Genomic DNA, 13,730 nt, shown 5'->3' with positions numbered 1-13,730 from the left:
AAAAAGCTCAACATCACTGGTCATCAGAGAAATGCAAATCAAAACCACAATGAGATACTATTTCACACCAGTCAAAATGGTGATTATTAAAAAGTCAGGAAACTATAGATGCTGGTGAAGGTGTGGAGAAATAGGAACACTTTTACACTGTTGGTAGGAATGTAAATTAGTTCAACCATTGTAGAAGACAGTATGGTGATTCCTCAAGGATCTAGAACCAGAAAAACCATCTGGACCCAGCAATCCCACTACTGGGTATATACCCAAGGAATAGAAATCATTCTATTATAAAGACACATACTCATGTATATTTATTGCAGCACTATTTACAATAGCAAAGACATGGAACCAACCTAAATGCCCATCAATGATAGACTGGATAAAGAAAATCTGGAATAAAACTGGATAAAGAAAACCATGGAATACTATGAAGCCATAAAAAGGAATGACATCATGTCCTTTGCAGGGACATGGATGAAGCTGGAAGCCATCATCTTCAGCAAACTAATAGAGGAGCAGAAAATCAAACACCACATGTTCTCACTCACAAATGCGAGTTGAACATTGAGAACACATGGACACAGAGAGGGGAACAACACACCCCATGGCCTGTTGGGTGGTGGTGGGTGAGGGAAGGGATCTTAGAGGACAGGTCAGTAGGTCCAGCAAACCACCATGGCACACATATAACCATGTAACAAACCTGCATGTTCTGTACATGTATCCTGTTTTTTTTTTTTTTTAGAAGAAATTAAAAAAACAGGTTTAATTGGCTCACGGTTCTGTAGGCTTTACAGGAAGTGTGGTGCCAACATCTTCTGGTGAGGCCTCAGGAAGCTCACAATCCTGACAGAAGGCAATAGGGAGCTAGCACGTCACATGGCAAGAGTGGGAACAAGAGATAGAGGAGGTGGAGCCAGGCACCTTTAAACCATCAACTCTCATAACAACTCTCACATGAATTAGCAGAGCAAGAACTCACTTATTACCATTGGGAGGGCACCAAAACATTCATGAGGGATCTTCCCCCATGATCCAAACACCTCCTAAAAGGCTCCACATTGAACATTAGGGATTACATTTGAAATGAGATTTGGAGGGGACAAACATCCAAACCACATCATTCTGCCTCTGATCCCCTAAATCTTATGTCCTCCTCACATATCAGAATACAACCATGCCTCTGCAATAGTCCACCAAATTCTTAACCTGCTTCAGCATTAACTCAAGTCTCAAGTTCCAAGTGTCAAGTCTCGAGTATCATCTGGAGATGAGTCCATTGATCCTATGAGCCTGTGAGATCAAAAACAAGTTATTTACTGCCAATATATACGATGGTGCTACAGATATTGGGTATGCATTATCATTTGAAAAGGGAGAAATTGGCCAAAAGAGAGGCAATACGCTCACACAAGTCTGAAACTCAGCAGGACAGTCATTAAATCTTAAAGCTCCAAAACAATCTCCTTTGACATGTCCTACATCCTGGGCAGAATGGTGTGAGATGTAGGCTATGAAGGCCTTGGACAGGTTTGTCCCTGTGGCTTTCCAAGGCACAGCCCCCATGGCTGCTCTCACAGGTTGGAGTTGAGTACCTATGGCTTTTCCATATTGTGGTTGCAGGCTGCCAATGGCTCTACCAGTCTCAGGTCTGGAGGGCGGCATTCCACTTCCCAAAGCTCCACTAGCCGGTTCCCTGGTGGGGACTCTGCAGGGGCTCCACTCTACATTTCCCATTGGCACTGCCCTAGTATAGTTTCTCTGTGGGGGCTCTGCTCCTGTAGTAGGCTTCTGCCTGGGTATCTAGACTTCCCCATACATGCTCTGGAATCCAGGTGGGAGTTGCCAAGCTTCCTTCACATTTGCATTCTGTGCATCTTCAGGCTGAACATCACATGAAAGCTGCCAAGGATTATGGCTTGCTCCTTCCGGGTGACAGCCTGAGCTTTACCTTGGCCCAGTTGAGCTGTGGCTGGAGCCTGAGTGGTCATGATGCAGGGAGCACTGTCCTGAGGCTGTGCAGGGAAGTGGGGTCCTGGACCTGATCCCTGAAACCATTCTTCTTCCCTAGGCCTCTGGGCCTGTGATGAGAAGGGCTGTCTCTAAGAATTCTGAAATGCCTTCAAGGCCTTTTACCCATTGTCTTGGCAATTAGCACTTGGCTCCCTTTTAGTCATGTTAATCTCCCTAGCAAATGGTTGCTCTGTAGCCTGCTTGGATTTTTTCTACCATAGGGCTGGGCTACAAGTTTTCCAAATTTTTATGCTCTGCTTCTCTTTTAAATATAACTTTAAGTCTTTTATTTGTTTCCATATATGACTTAGGGTGTTAGAAACAGCCATACCACTTCTTGAATGCTTTGCTGCTTGGGCATTTTTTTTTCCTGCCAGGTATCTTGTCATCATAATTAAGTTTAAACTCAGATCCCTATGACATGAACACACTGCTGTCAAGTTCTTTGCCAGGGTGTAACATGGGTAATCTTTACTCCAGTTCCCAGTAACTCCCTCATTTCCACCTAAGACTTAATCAGCCTGGAGTTTATTGTCCATATGTCTATCAGCATTTTGGTTACAACCATTTAATCAGTCTCTAAGAAGTTTCAAACTTTTAGTCATCTTCCTGTCTTCTTCTGAGCCTTCCAAACTCTTTCAACCTCTGCCTATTTCCCAGTTCCAAAGCTGTTTCCACATTTTCAGGTATTTAATAGCAAATCCCCACTCCTGGTACCAATTATCTGTGTTAGTTTTTCTTGTGTTGCTATAAAGAAATACCTGAGACTGGGTAATCTATTAAAAAAAGATGGTTAATTGGCTCTCAGTTTTGCAAGTTTTACAGAAAGCATGGTGCTGACATCTATCTCTGATGAAACCTCACAAAGCTTACAATCATGGCGGAAGGTAACAGGGAGCCAGCATGTCACATGGCATGAGCAGGACCAAGAGAAATGAGGAAGAGCCAGCCTTTTAAACAACCAGCTCTCATGTGAACTAACAGAGTGAGAACTCACTTATTACCATGAAGAGGACATCAAGCCATTCATGAAGGATCTGCCCCTATGACCAAACACCTGCCACTGTGTCTGGAATTGGTGGGTTCTTGGTCTCACTGACTTCAAGAATGAAGCCACGGACCCTTGTGGTGAGTGTTACAGTTCTTAAAGGCGGTGTGTCCGGAGTTTGTTCCTTCTGATGTTCGGATGTGTTTGGAGTTTCTTCCTTCTGGTGGGTTCGTGGTCTTGCTGGCTCAGGAGTGAAGCTGCAGACCTTTGCAGTGAGTGTTATAGCTCTTAACGTGGTGCGTCTGGAGTTGTTCATTCCTCCCGGTGGGTTTGTGGTCTTGATGGCTTCAGGAGTGAAGCTGCAGACCTTCGCAGTGAGTGTTACAGCTCATAAAGGCAGTGTGGACCCAAAGAGTGAGCAGTAGCAAGATTTACTGCAAAGAGCGAAAGAACAAAACTTCCACAGTGTGGAAGGGGACCCAAGTGGGTTGCCACTGATGGCTGGAGCAGCCTGCTTTTATTCTCTTATCTGGCCCCAACCACATCCTGCTGATTGGTCCATTTTACAGAGAGCCGATTGGTCTGTTTTACAGAGAGATGATTGGTCCGTTTTGACAGGGTGCTGACTGGTGCATTTACAATCCCTGAGCTAGACACAAAAGTTCTCCACCTCCCCACTAGATTAGCTAGATACAGAGTGCTGATTGGTGTATTTACAAACCCTGAGCTAGATACAGAGTGCTAATTGGTGCATTTATAAACCTTGAGCTAGATACAGAGTGCCGATTGGTGTATTCACAATCCCTTAGCTAGACATAAAGATTCTCCAAGTCCCCCCCAGATTAGCTAGATACAGAGTGCTGATTGGTGCATCCACAAACCCTGAGCTAGACACAGGGTGCTGATTGGTGTGTTTACAAAACCTTGAGCTAGATACAGAGTGCTGATTGGTGTATTTACAATCCCTTAGCTAGACATAAAGGTTCTCCAAGTCCCCACTAGACTCAGGAGCCCAGCTGGCTTCACCCAGTGGATCCCACACTGGGGCCACAGGTGGAGCTGCCTGCCAGTCCCGCACCGTGCGCCCACACTCCTCAGCCCTTGGGCGGTCAATGGGACCGGGTGCCGTGGAGCAGGGAGCAGCACTCACTGGGGAGGCTTGGGCCGTGCAGGAGCCCACGGTGGGTCGGGGGGAGGCTCAGGCATGGTGGGCTGCAGGTCCCGAGCCCTGCCCCATGGGCAGGCAGCTAAGGCCTGGCGAGAAATCGAGCGCAGCGCTGGTGGGCTGGCACTGCTGGGGGACCTGGTGCACCCTCCGCAGCTGCTGGCCTGGGTGCTAAGCCCCTCACTGCCTGGAGCCGGCCAGCTGCTCCGAGTGTGGGGCCGCCAAGCCCAAGCCCATCCGGAACTCTAACTGGCCCGCAAGCAACGTGCGCAGTCCCGGTTCCCGCCTGTGCCTCTCCCTCCACACCACCCCGCAGGCTGATGGAGCCGGTTCCGGCCTCGGCCATCCCAGGAAGGGGCTCCCACAGTGCAGTGGCGGGCTGAAGGGCTCCTCAAGCATGGCCAGAGTGGGCGCTGAGGCCAAGGAGGCACCAAGAGTGAGCAAGGGCTGCAAGGGCTGCCAGCACGCTGTCACCTCTCACCACCAGGCCAGCCTCCAACATTGGAGATTACATTTCAACATGAGATTTGGAGGGGACAAATAGCCAAACCATATGAGTTACTATTCTGACTTTCTCTGAAATAGGTGTATTTAGATTGTTCTCTGTTGGATGGTAGATATAGTTATATAAAAGATAGGTGAGTGATTTATAACTTAGAATATCCACTTGCATACTTCTTTAGTATGGTTAGTTAAGTTTCGTCATTAAGCATGACTTTCATTTAGTGTCAAAAGTTAATGCTGGCTGGGTGCGGAGGCTCATGCCTGTAATCCCAGCACTTTGGGAGGCCGAGGCAGGCGGATCACGAGGTCAGGAGACTGAGACCACCCTGTCTAACACGGTGAAACGCCATCTCTACTAAAAACATGAAAAAATTAGCTGGGCGTCGTGGTGGGTGCCTGTAGTCCCAGCTACTCGGGAGGCTGAGGCAGGAGAATGGTGTGAACCTGGGAGGCGGAGCTTGTAGTGAGCTGAGATTGCACCACTGCGCTCCAGCCTGGGCAAAAGGGCGAGACTCGTCTCAAAAAAAACAAACAAACAAAAAATTAATGCTGCTATCAGTCCTGTACTTCTGAGACATGGATTGTTGGATGCTTAAAATGGTTTATGATCAAAAGTCTTAAAGTTTTAATCTGACTTTTAAAGTTTTAAATTTCTAACAAAGATGGAAAAAACAGACACTGGGCCCTGCTTGAGGGTGGAGGGTGGGAGGAGGAAGAGAAGCAGAAAAAATAACTATTGGGTACTAGGTTTAGTACCTCAGTGATAAAATAATCTGTACAACAAATGCCTGTGACATGAGTTTATCTATATCACATACCTGCACATGTACCCCTGAACCTAAAATAAAAGTTAATAAAAATTTATTACAAATTAAAAATAATATACAACACCAAGAGTGAGCCCTGATGTAAACTGTGGACTTGGGATGATAATGATGTGTCAATGAAGGTTCATCAGTTGTAACAAATGTACCACTCTGATGGGGGAGGCTGATAATGGGCAAGGTTGTGCACGTGTGGGGCAGTGGGTATATGGGAAATTTCTATTCTTCTTGATTTTGCTCTGTGAAAAGCAAAAACTTAAAAGACTTAAAAATTACAGTGAAGGCATCAAATTTGGAAAAATCAATAGCCTAATTCCTTACTATGAAATCATATGGCATAGTTCTCTAAATGTAACCCTTACATGTTGTTTTCATGGACCTCATACACACTCGCTCTAGGAATAAAAGAGCAAAGTATTTTCATGTTTCCTTTTTTCTGAGTTTGTATCAGTATTGAGTGTGTGCAGGTGGGGATGGGAGGGTTACCTTTAGCCAATATCAGAATTGAGTTGAATGGAGGAATTACAATTTTCCAATAAAAAAATTCAAGAAGTGTTTTTTTGCCTCCCAGGTGGTAAAATCATGCATACTTTTTATTTCCGTTTTTGGTCTCTCTATATTTTCCAAGTGTTCAGCAAAGTGTGGTTATTAGTTTTTATAATAAAAGACATTTTAGGTTATTTCTCTGATTACTAAGAGTAAAAAAAAAAATAAAGTTTTAAAGTTCTAATCTGAAATTTTCAGTGACCGCATTTCAGGAGTGCTCAAAGGAATATGTACAATCAAGGCAAATATTTTGTCTCCACTCCTGATTTCCCTGATGACAGAATTTTCCTAAGCACATTCCTGGCCTTTCTTTTTGTCCCTCTATTCTCTGTGCCCTGGGAGGTTGAAGGATTTATTTGATTGGTAAATTTCGGAAGGCTCAGTCCTACTTATCTTCCTTTTAGAAAAAAGCTGTCTGCAGGGAGCAAGTTACCTCTGCTACTTTTCTAGGTGCAGATTCTTCCCTTTTAGAGAAAGATCCTGTACTCGTTCAACGTTGCCTATATCTAGATACCTTCTCTGGCTGCTTGTTTTTAAGTAAGCCCATTTGGCTCTCATACTAAGCTACAGTCTTCAACTTGTCTTTTATTAAAAAATAAAGATATTTTTGGCCTTCATATGCTACTCTTTATTTTTCAATTTGCTTAGAACATAGCCATGGAAAAGGGAAGCCATTTTATTGTTTCATGTACTTCTCATGTCTGACAGTTGACATTCTTCCTGAATTCTCTATCATCAAAAAGCTTTGAGTCTCTAGTAAACACAATTTCTAAATCTAACAAATCTCATCATGACCAGCTCTCAGAGCCTACACTGGAGCACTACTGTTTTTCTCCAATGGAGGGAACTCAAGCTACTTTTTTACAATTTCAGAAAGCAGTTAGAAAAAAACAGCCTTAGGCTATCATTTTGATTTTTTAAGGTTACTGTTGATTCTGATGCTGAACACTGAGGGAAAATGCTTCAATTAAAGGCAGACAAACTCTTCCATATAAGAACACAGACAAATCTTCAAAGCTCATATTATTTGTGACCAACTCCTGAAGAAATATACTTTTAGATAACCTTCATATAGAAGGCAGGTAAATCACTCATCATATGTACATATGACATTTCTGAATATACTTACCTCAGCTGTGTGCTTTGCCACATGCCCCACGATGACAATGACCTTCCCTTTGAAGTTCTGGAGCATAGCAGTGTAAGGGCCCTGGGTAAGCTCCCCTTCTGCAGTGAAGGCAGCACTGAATGGAATGTTGATGCTTCCTGAAATGTGACCACGAATAAAGCTGAGAAGGAAAGTTTAAGGAAAACATTTATTTGTGTGCAATCTTGAGTGTCTGAGGGAAACTCACAGAGCTAAGTGACTCCCAGAAGATAGTACTAAACATCTTCCAGCTCATGTGAGTATTTTATCTAAATGAAGTAAGGCAACTTCAGGAGGAAAAAAAAAGTTAAATTTGAAAATAAAGTAGAAAAGAGAAAGGAAGATGACTAGCCAAAGATATAAAAGGATCTTACATCAAAAGCATCTCTCATTACATAAACACAGATATGGGTAAACAGTAACTATACTTAAAGAGGTTCTGTAATGAGTGGAGATGGTGGAGATGGACTACAAATCTTACAATTTAAATTTTCTAGTCAGCTGCTGCTTCATCATTTTTTTTTAAAGAAAAGGATATGACATTAATAATGAGAGAAAGAACTGTACATAAATTCTGAAAAATGAAAGGAGAGAGAATTAACATTAACATTCCAGTGGGCATTGTTTAGTTGAAGTTTTCTAAAATGGGCAGAGAATTTATGATCATGGGTAGATTACCTTTGAACTTCATCAGCATTAGTTTCTCAAACATTTCTAATTATTCAATATTCCCAATTGCAGTTTTCCTGAAGAGTAATGACTTTTCTCTCAGAATATAATTACTCTGATGGTACTTTTTAAAAAAAACTGAAAGTACTTTTATTTTAGGTAAAGATCTACTTTAAAATGAAAATTTTTTATAACACATACTAAGAACCTAACAACTCATATATTCTCAGCACCTATATCTACATCTGTGAGGCTTGAATCAGTTGCCAGAGAGTGTTTCCATATTTATCAAACAACCTTTTCAACTATGAACATCTTTTCTTCTTTTAGTGTGTTTAGAGTAGCAAAAGCAATACAAATCTATCCTGGTCAAATGCTGTAGCAGACATCTTTGGGCTGCCTGCCCACCTGCTGTTTTCTTGTTTGGAAGAGCACCAACCACTGACCCTGAGTAAAGGGTGAGCCTAGGCTGTCGTGTTGGTATCAGATGACCCTGCTACAACCATGACTGACAGGATGGTGGAGGGGAGGGTGATGGTGGATATATGATGCAGGCTGAGCCAATGAGATTCTCTCCCTTGAAAATCAGAAATAAAAGACATAAAAGATAATGCTCAGACTGTGTTAAGCTTTACATGTAAAGCCACCTTTAAGTGCCTCTTCCATAAAATTTGTTCAGCCATCCATAAAATTTGTTCAGCCACGTATTAGAAAATTAGAAGACCCTGACACTAAAAGAAGAACTGTTTAATAGATACATTCAGTGAATACTGTATTTGGTTAAAAAATACCCATCTATATCTAAATAACCATACCTAGTAACTATATCTATAATCATAGATAAGTATTAAGGTGATTTTGTAGGTTCATATCACCTATTTATTATGTGCCTTTAAAGAAGATTTTAATCTAAACTCCTTTCAGTTACTAGAAGTATGTCATAAAGTTATTATCCTATTATCCTTGTGATTTATTATTTGTTTAAAAAAACTAGATTAAATATTAAAATGCTTCACAAAATATGATGGCAACAGAGTCTTTTTTGAAAGAGAAAGTTTTTCAAAATACAAAATGATTCCAAACCTTTTTTAGGCTACACTTTGGAAAATAAGGCACAAAAGAAACAGAGTTTTAAACCACATTTTCCTTATTCTTAATCTACTTCAACCAAGAAGTCCTGGATAATATCTAAGAACACTCATCCAAGAGCACTCTTGTCATGAAACTTCTCGCACAAAAATGATTGGGTAAGCATGAATGTCTGTAGACATGGTGGTCAAACCTCTAAATCCTCTATCATTACTGGCAAACAGCAGAGGAGAATGCATTACTGGCAAAAAAACAGAGGAGAATGAGATTGGCTTAGTTATAAATAAGCATATTTACAATGAATAGCCTGTTGTTTATATAAGGTGAATAATGAAGACAACTTTGGTTATTTAGAAATCTTTTCTTTTTTCCTTGGAAAGTATTTACATTGCCTACAATACAATTTCCCATGTGACACAGACAGCATTAGATGAAATAAAACTGCTTTAGGCAACCTCTAGACATTTGAGAGGTGGTCAGATTATATTGTAAATCTAGGTAGGTGAATACTTTTTTCACTTGTTGAGTCCTTCAAAATCAGAATAAAATATGAGGTATTTGGAAACTGAGCAAACAACAGATTTCTGTATATTTTTTATTAGAAAGAATAAAGAGGGAAATAGAAGAAAATTTTTGACATATGGTGACTCTGAATGACCATAGTTGACTGTCATCAGTCATGAGTAAAATCTGGCAAGGAAAGAGAAATGATAGAGAATATGTTGAGATAAGCACATTTTTCCATGCTCTAAGAACGTTGGTTTTATTTCACTGTATTACAGTGGAAAACAAGTTACACAGGACCTTCACACAAAGGTAGGGTTAGAGATGAACATGCAACGCTACATATTTTAGAAGTATGACTGTCACTTTACTGCTTTCTGTATAATATAGATAAAAATCTGAATCTTCTACACTAATGTTTTACATTTTAAAAAGGCCTTTCTCATTACATAAACACAGATATGGGGTAAACAATAACCACACTTAAAGAGGTTCTATAATGGGTGTAATACTCAATAGTCAGACACTATGCTATTTTATAAACTAAGAATTTAAAAAGCTACAGCTTCAAAGAACCCAGTTCAGAGGAAACTACTATTAAGGAAATAGTAGGCAAAGTATTTATGGGGTGATTAGCCCCAATCACATATATATCATGATACTGTAATCCCAACAATGACATTACAATTTTTGGTTAGGTTTTGGCAAAAGTGGCAATGGTATCCATAAACACTAATTTTTAACTTCCAGTGTTCATAGGAAATTAGAATTTTTGATGACATACTTGAAAGAGTTAAAAGATAAAAAACATCATTACAGAAGTCAGCAGTAATTACAATGAAATCTCTAGACTGGAATAATAATAGTTATGAAAGCATAAAAGCATCCAGTTATTGTAGCAGTCACTTCACCACGTGTTTGAATATGGTTGTTTACTACCCTGAATGCACTACAGGATATATTCCAGTAAACATATGAATTTTCTTTGGCATATGGTGACCTTACACTATATATCTTACCCTGTCTTGGAGTAAGTTGTACCCCTCCTTGCAAATTATCCATTCAGCTCAATATTCTATTTGGCAGATATTACCAAAAGCATTTGAATGTGTGCTTAGAACAAAATCAAAATTTTGCATTAAACAGAATTTGATAGCCCAATGCACAAACAGATTAAAAAAACTACTGTAAACTTCTGATAAATAAGTTTGATTATCAGAATAGCATTAACAGGTAAGGATGATGTATATTATCTTATTATCTTCTAGGTTTCTAAGATATTAAAACTTTCCTGTATTCATAATTTAGTCTACAAAACAATGCTGTAAGTAGATATGCTGTACTTCAATCAAACAGAAAAAAATCAGGTATAAGAATATAGGTACAGTGTATAGGAAAATTACATGATAGTTAACCAAGTATGTTCAGAAAGACTCTTCAATTTACAAAAAGATTTGAAAATTCCTTTAAAATATTGTTTAAAATTCAACACAGAAACCAGTTCATGTTTTTTTACATCCTAAAAGAGCACAGCATTTTTGTTGGATGCCACACTTAGTGACATCGTATCTTTAAAGACAACACACACCAATATTTCACCAAACCACTCAAGAAGATCTACCTACCTTTGTTTTTTGGCTGTTTGTCTGCTGGGTTAACTAATTATAATTAGTGTTATAGACCTTTCAGCCCAAACTGAAAGTTTTACCTTTAGTATATCAACAGTGAAAAGGAAATATGAAATTAAACCCATAGTTCTCTCATATATACCATAACTAAATAGCATTAACTGATATAAAAATGATGTTTAGATATCATGATTTTCTTTGCTAAATCTATTGATACTCTGAATGGCATCACCATCCCCCAAATCAACCAGTCAAAAATCTCATTTCCAACATCTTATCAATAGCAACATCCAATATTCTACTGCTCTAATACATCTTGTACTCACATTTTTATTCCCATTACCCGTTGCCTGTTTCAGATATTGATTTGTCTTGAGCTTAAACTACTGTAGTAACTGTTTTCTCCAACTTTTGTCTTTTCTCTTGGAAATACACTTGATTTACAATATTGACAGAGAAAAAATTTAAAAGCAAAATGTTCTGATTATTGTATCCTTTCTGAGAAACTTTCCATGACTGCCTATAGGACAAAGCCCGTATTTCTCAGTTCAGTCCTCATGAATAGAACCTAACTACTTTAATTCCAACCAAACTAAATCATGCACTGTTACCGATATGTTTTCTATCTCCTGTAGTTTTCTCTGCCTAAATACCTTTTTCTCCTTATTTTTGCGCATTAAAACATCCATCCTTCAAATGTTTCATCCATGAAAGTTTCCCTTCCCACAGTATCTGTACATCTCTCATAACAGCAATTTGATTTTATATAAAATTTTCTAATGAAAATGACTTCTATCTAAACAACTGATAGGAACAATGTGTATTATATTTATTTCATCTTTGAATCTCTTGGCAATGATTAATAGAATGCTTAGAACATTGCTTACATATTTGGTGAGTAAATGAATTTCAGAATTTTGCCAAACCTGGAGTAACTAGTATCAGCAGCAAATATGCTAAGGTGCCTTCTGGCCACCCCAACCAGTGGCACCAGTATCTAACAACGCTTGCAAGTGTCAACGATATAGAATTTCCCTTTGTCAGCACACACTTGGAGAAAACGGAAAGAAACAGCAACAAAAGTAATTTCTCTTGATTTTCTTCAGCATAGACTCACTAAAACTGGTTTATTTAGGGAAAAGCTAGGGACCTCACTCTTTATGACAGGATATGAATGAATGATTATCCACATCAAATTTCTGGATAATTCAATCCTAATTTTGCCTGCAAGATTATCTCTGCCCTCATCCATCCTCTACAATGCATTAATTTTTCTGAAATAAAAATCTGAGCATGGCACCTACCTGTTTAGAATTTTTTAAGTTTCTTACTGCCTTTGGAATAAAACCCAAATTTCTTAGCATGTTATGAGGCATTTTCAATGAAGCTACTTTTACCTACTCTAGTTTCATTACTAATTCTCATATATTCCAGACATGCTCATCCACAGTTCTTGTAACTTCCTAAATGTGTCCGTCTCACCTTCTCTGAGCCTCAAACAATGTGGTTTTTCAATGCCTTCTCTCTTTTCTTTGTTAGGTTACTAACTTCTACTTGTTTTTTACGACTCATGTCAGACATCACTTGGTTTAGGTGCCCATCCTATATTTCCATGACATTTGGGTATGCTTCAGACATAGACGATTTCATATTATACTGCAATTATCTATTTCATATATCTATTTTAGTTATAAGACTGTGAGCTTCCGGTGGGCAGGGGTGCTATAATTAAACTCTATATCCCCATTGCCTGGCAAAGCAGGTCCTCAAACAGGACTGGTTGGCTGATTGAATGAGACTGTATGGCACTCTAGGAACTCGAGTCATGGATGGTTCTCATAGCAAATAGGAGCTCTTTAACAGCTAATATACCTTTCATAACTAACAATCCAGACATGACGACATTCCTCAGCAGTTGCTATCGTATACTCCCACATTATACAAAGCCCATTAAAATATGGGAATATAATTGGATGGAAATTTTAATTTAGATAGATTGAACCTAAGCCCAAATGAGATGAAAAAAACCTTACTAAACCTTCTCATCAGTATCTATCCTGCTCTGCTCATGAGTATCTTTAAATTGCTTTGAAGAAGTTTTTATAAATCAATTAAGGACAAAGAGACAAGAGTAATGCTAGTGTTCACTAAGGATGAATGTACCATAATGAAATAATGAATACAACTCGGTTTATGTGTTTTTCAAAAAACAAATTTAACCCTGAGGTTGTCTTTGGTATAGTTTTAGCTGCCAACATTTTTTTTTAAATCAAAAGGTAAGAGTTTTACAAGTAAAGCTCAGCCTTGAGCAAAAACGCAGCCTTGATTTCAAGCAAATGAGTAACAATGCTTTAAAGTATTGCTGTTTACAGATAAAATAAGTTGGATCCACAATTACATGACTAAGACCTCTCTTAATATGAACTCCAAGAAAACTAAAACCCTAAATATTTATAACTATTAAAGAAAACAAGAGTTTGCTTCTGTATTACCATGGAAACTATTAACATCACTTCTGAAATTCATGTCACTACATGAAAACATTTTCTATTGCCTCCTTATAAAATGCAATTTTTGTTTGCTTTGAAATTCTCAAAATATACTGAAGAACAAATATATCTGACTTGATTTTTACCTAGATTAACATTTCATG

General features: G+C 39.0%; 1 protein-coding gene across 6 annotated transcripts in view; it reads right to left on the bottom strand.

The window, feature by feature from the left end:
• The window catches only part of TBCK (TBC1 domain containing kinase), a 270,052-nt gene that overhangs the window by 51,583 nt on the left and 204,739 nt on the right, over nt 1-13,730 (bottom strand). For all 6 annotated transcript variants that reach the window (XM_055296817.2, XM_063611122.1, XM_063611121.1 and 3 more), the window contains one exon: nt 7,170-7,329. In XM_055296817.2, coding sequence (XP_055152792.1) covers nt 7,170-7,329 — 160 coding nt within the window. The remainder of the gene's footprint in view (nt 1-7,169; nt 7,330-13,730) is intronic.

The sequence above is a fragment of the Symphalangus syndactylus genome, chromosome 10 (genome assembly GCF_028878055.3).
Source record: "Symphalangus syndactylus isolate Jambi chromosome 10, NHGRI_mSymSyn1-v2.1_pri, whole genome shotgun sequence".
Classification (NCBI taxonomy): Eukaryota; Metazoa; Chordata; class Mammalia; order Primates; family Hylobatidae; genus Symphalangus; species Symphalangus syndactylus.
The sequence above is the reverse complement of the archived record's forward strand: the minus strand, read 5'-3'. Positions and strand labels throughout refer to the sequence as shown.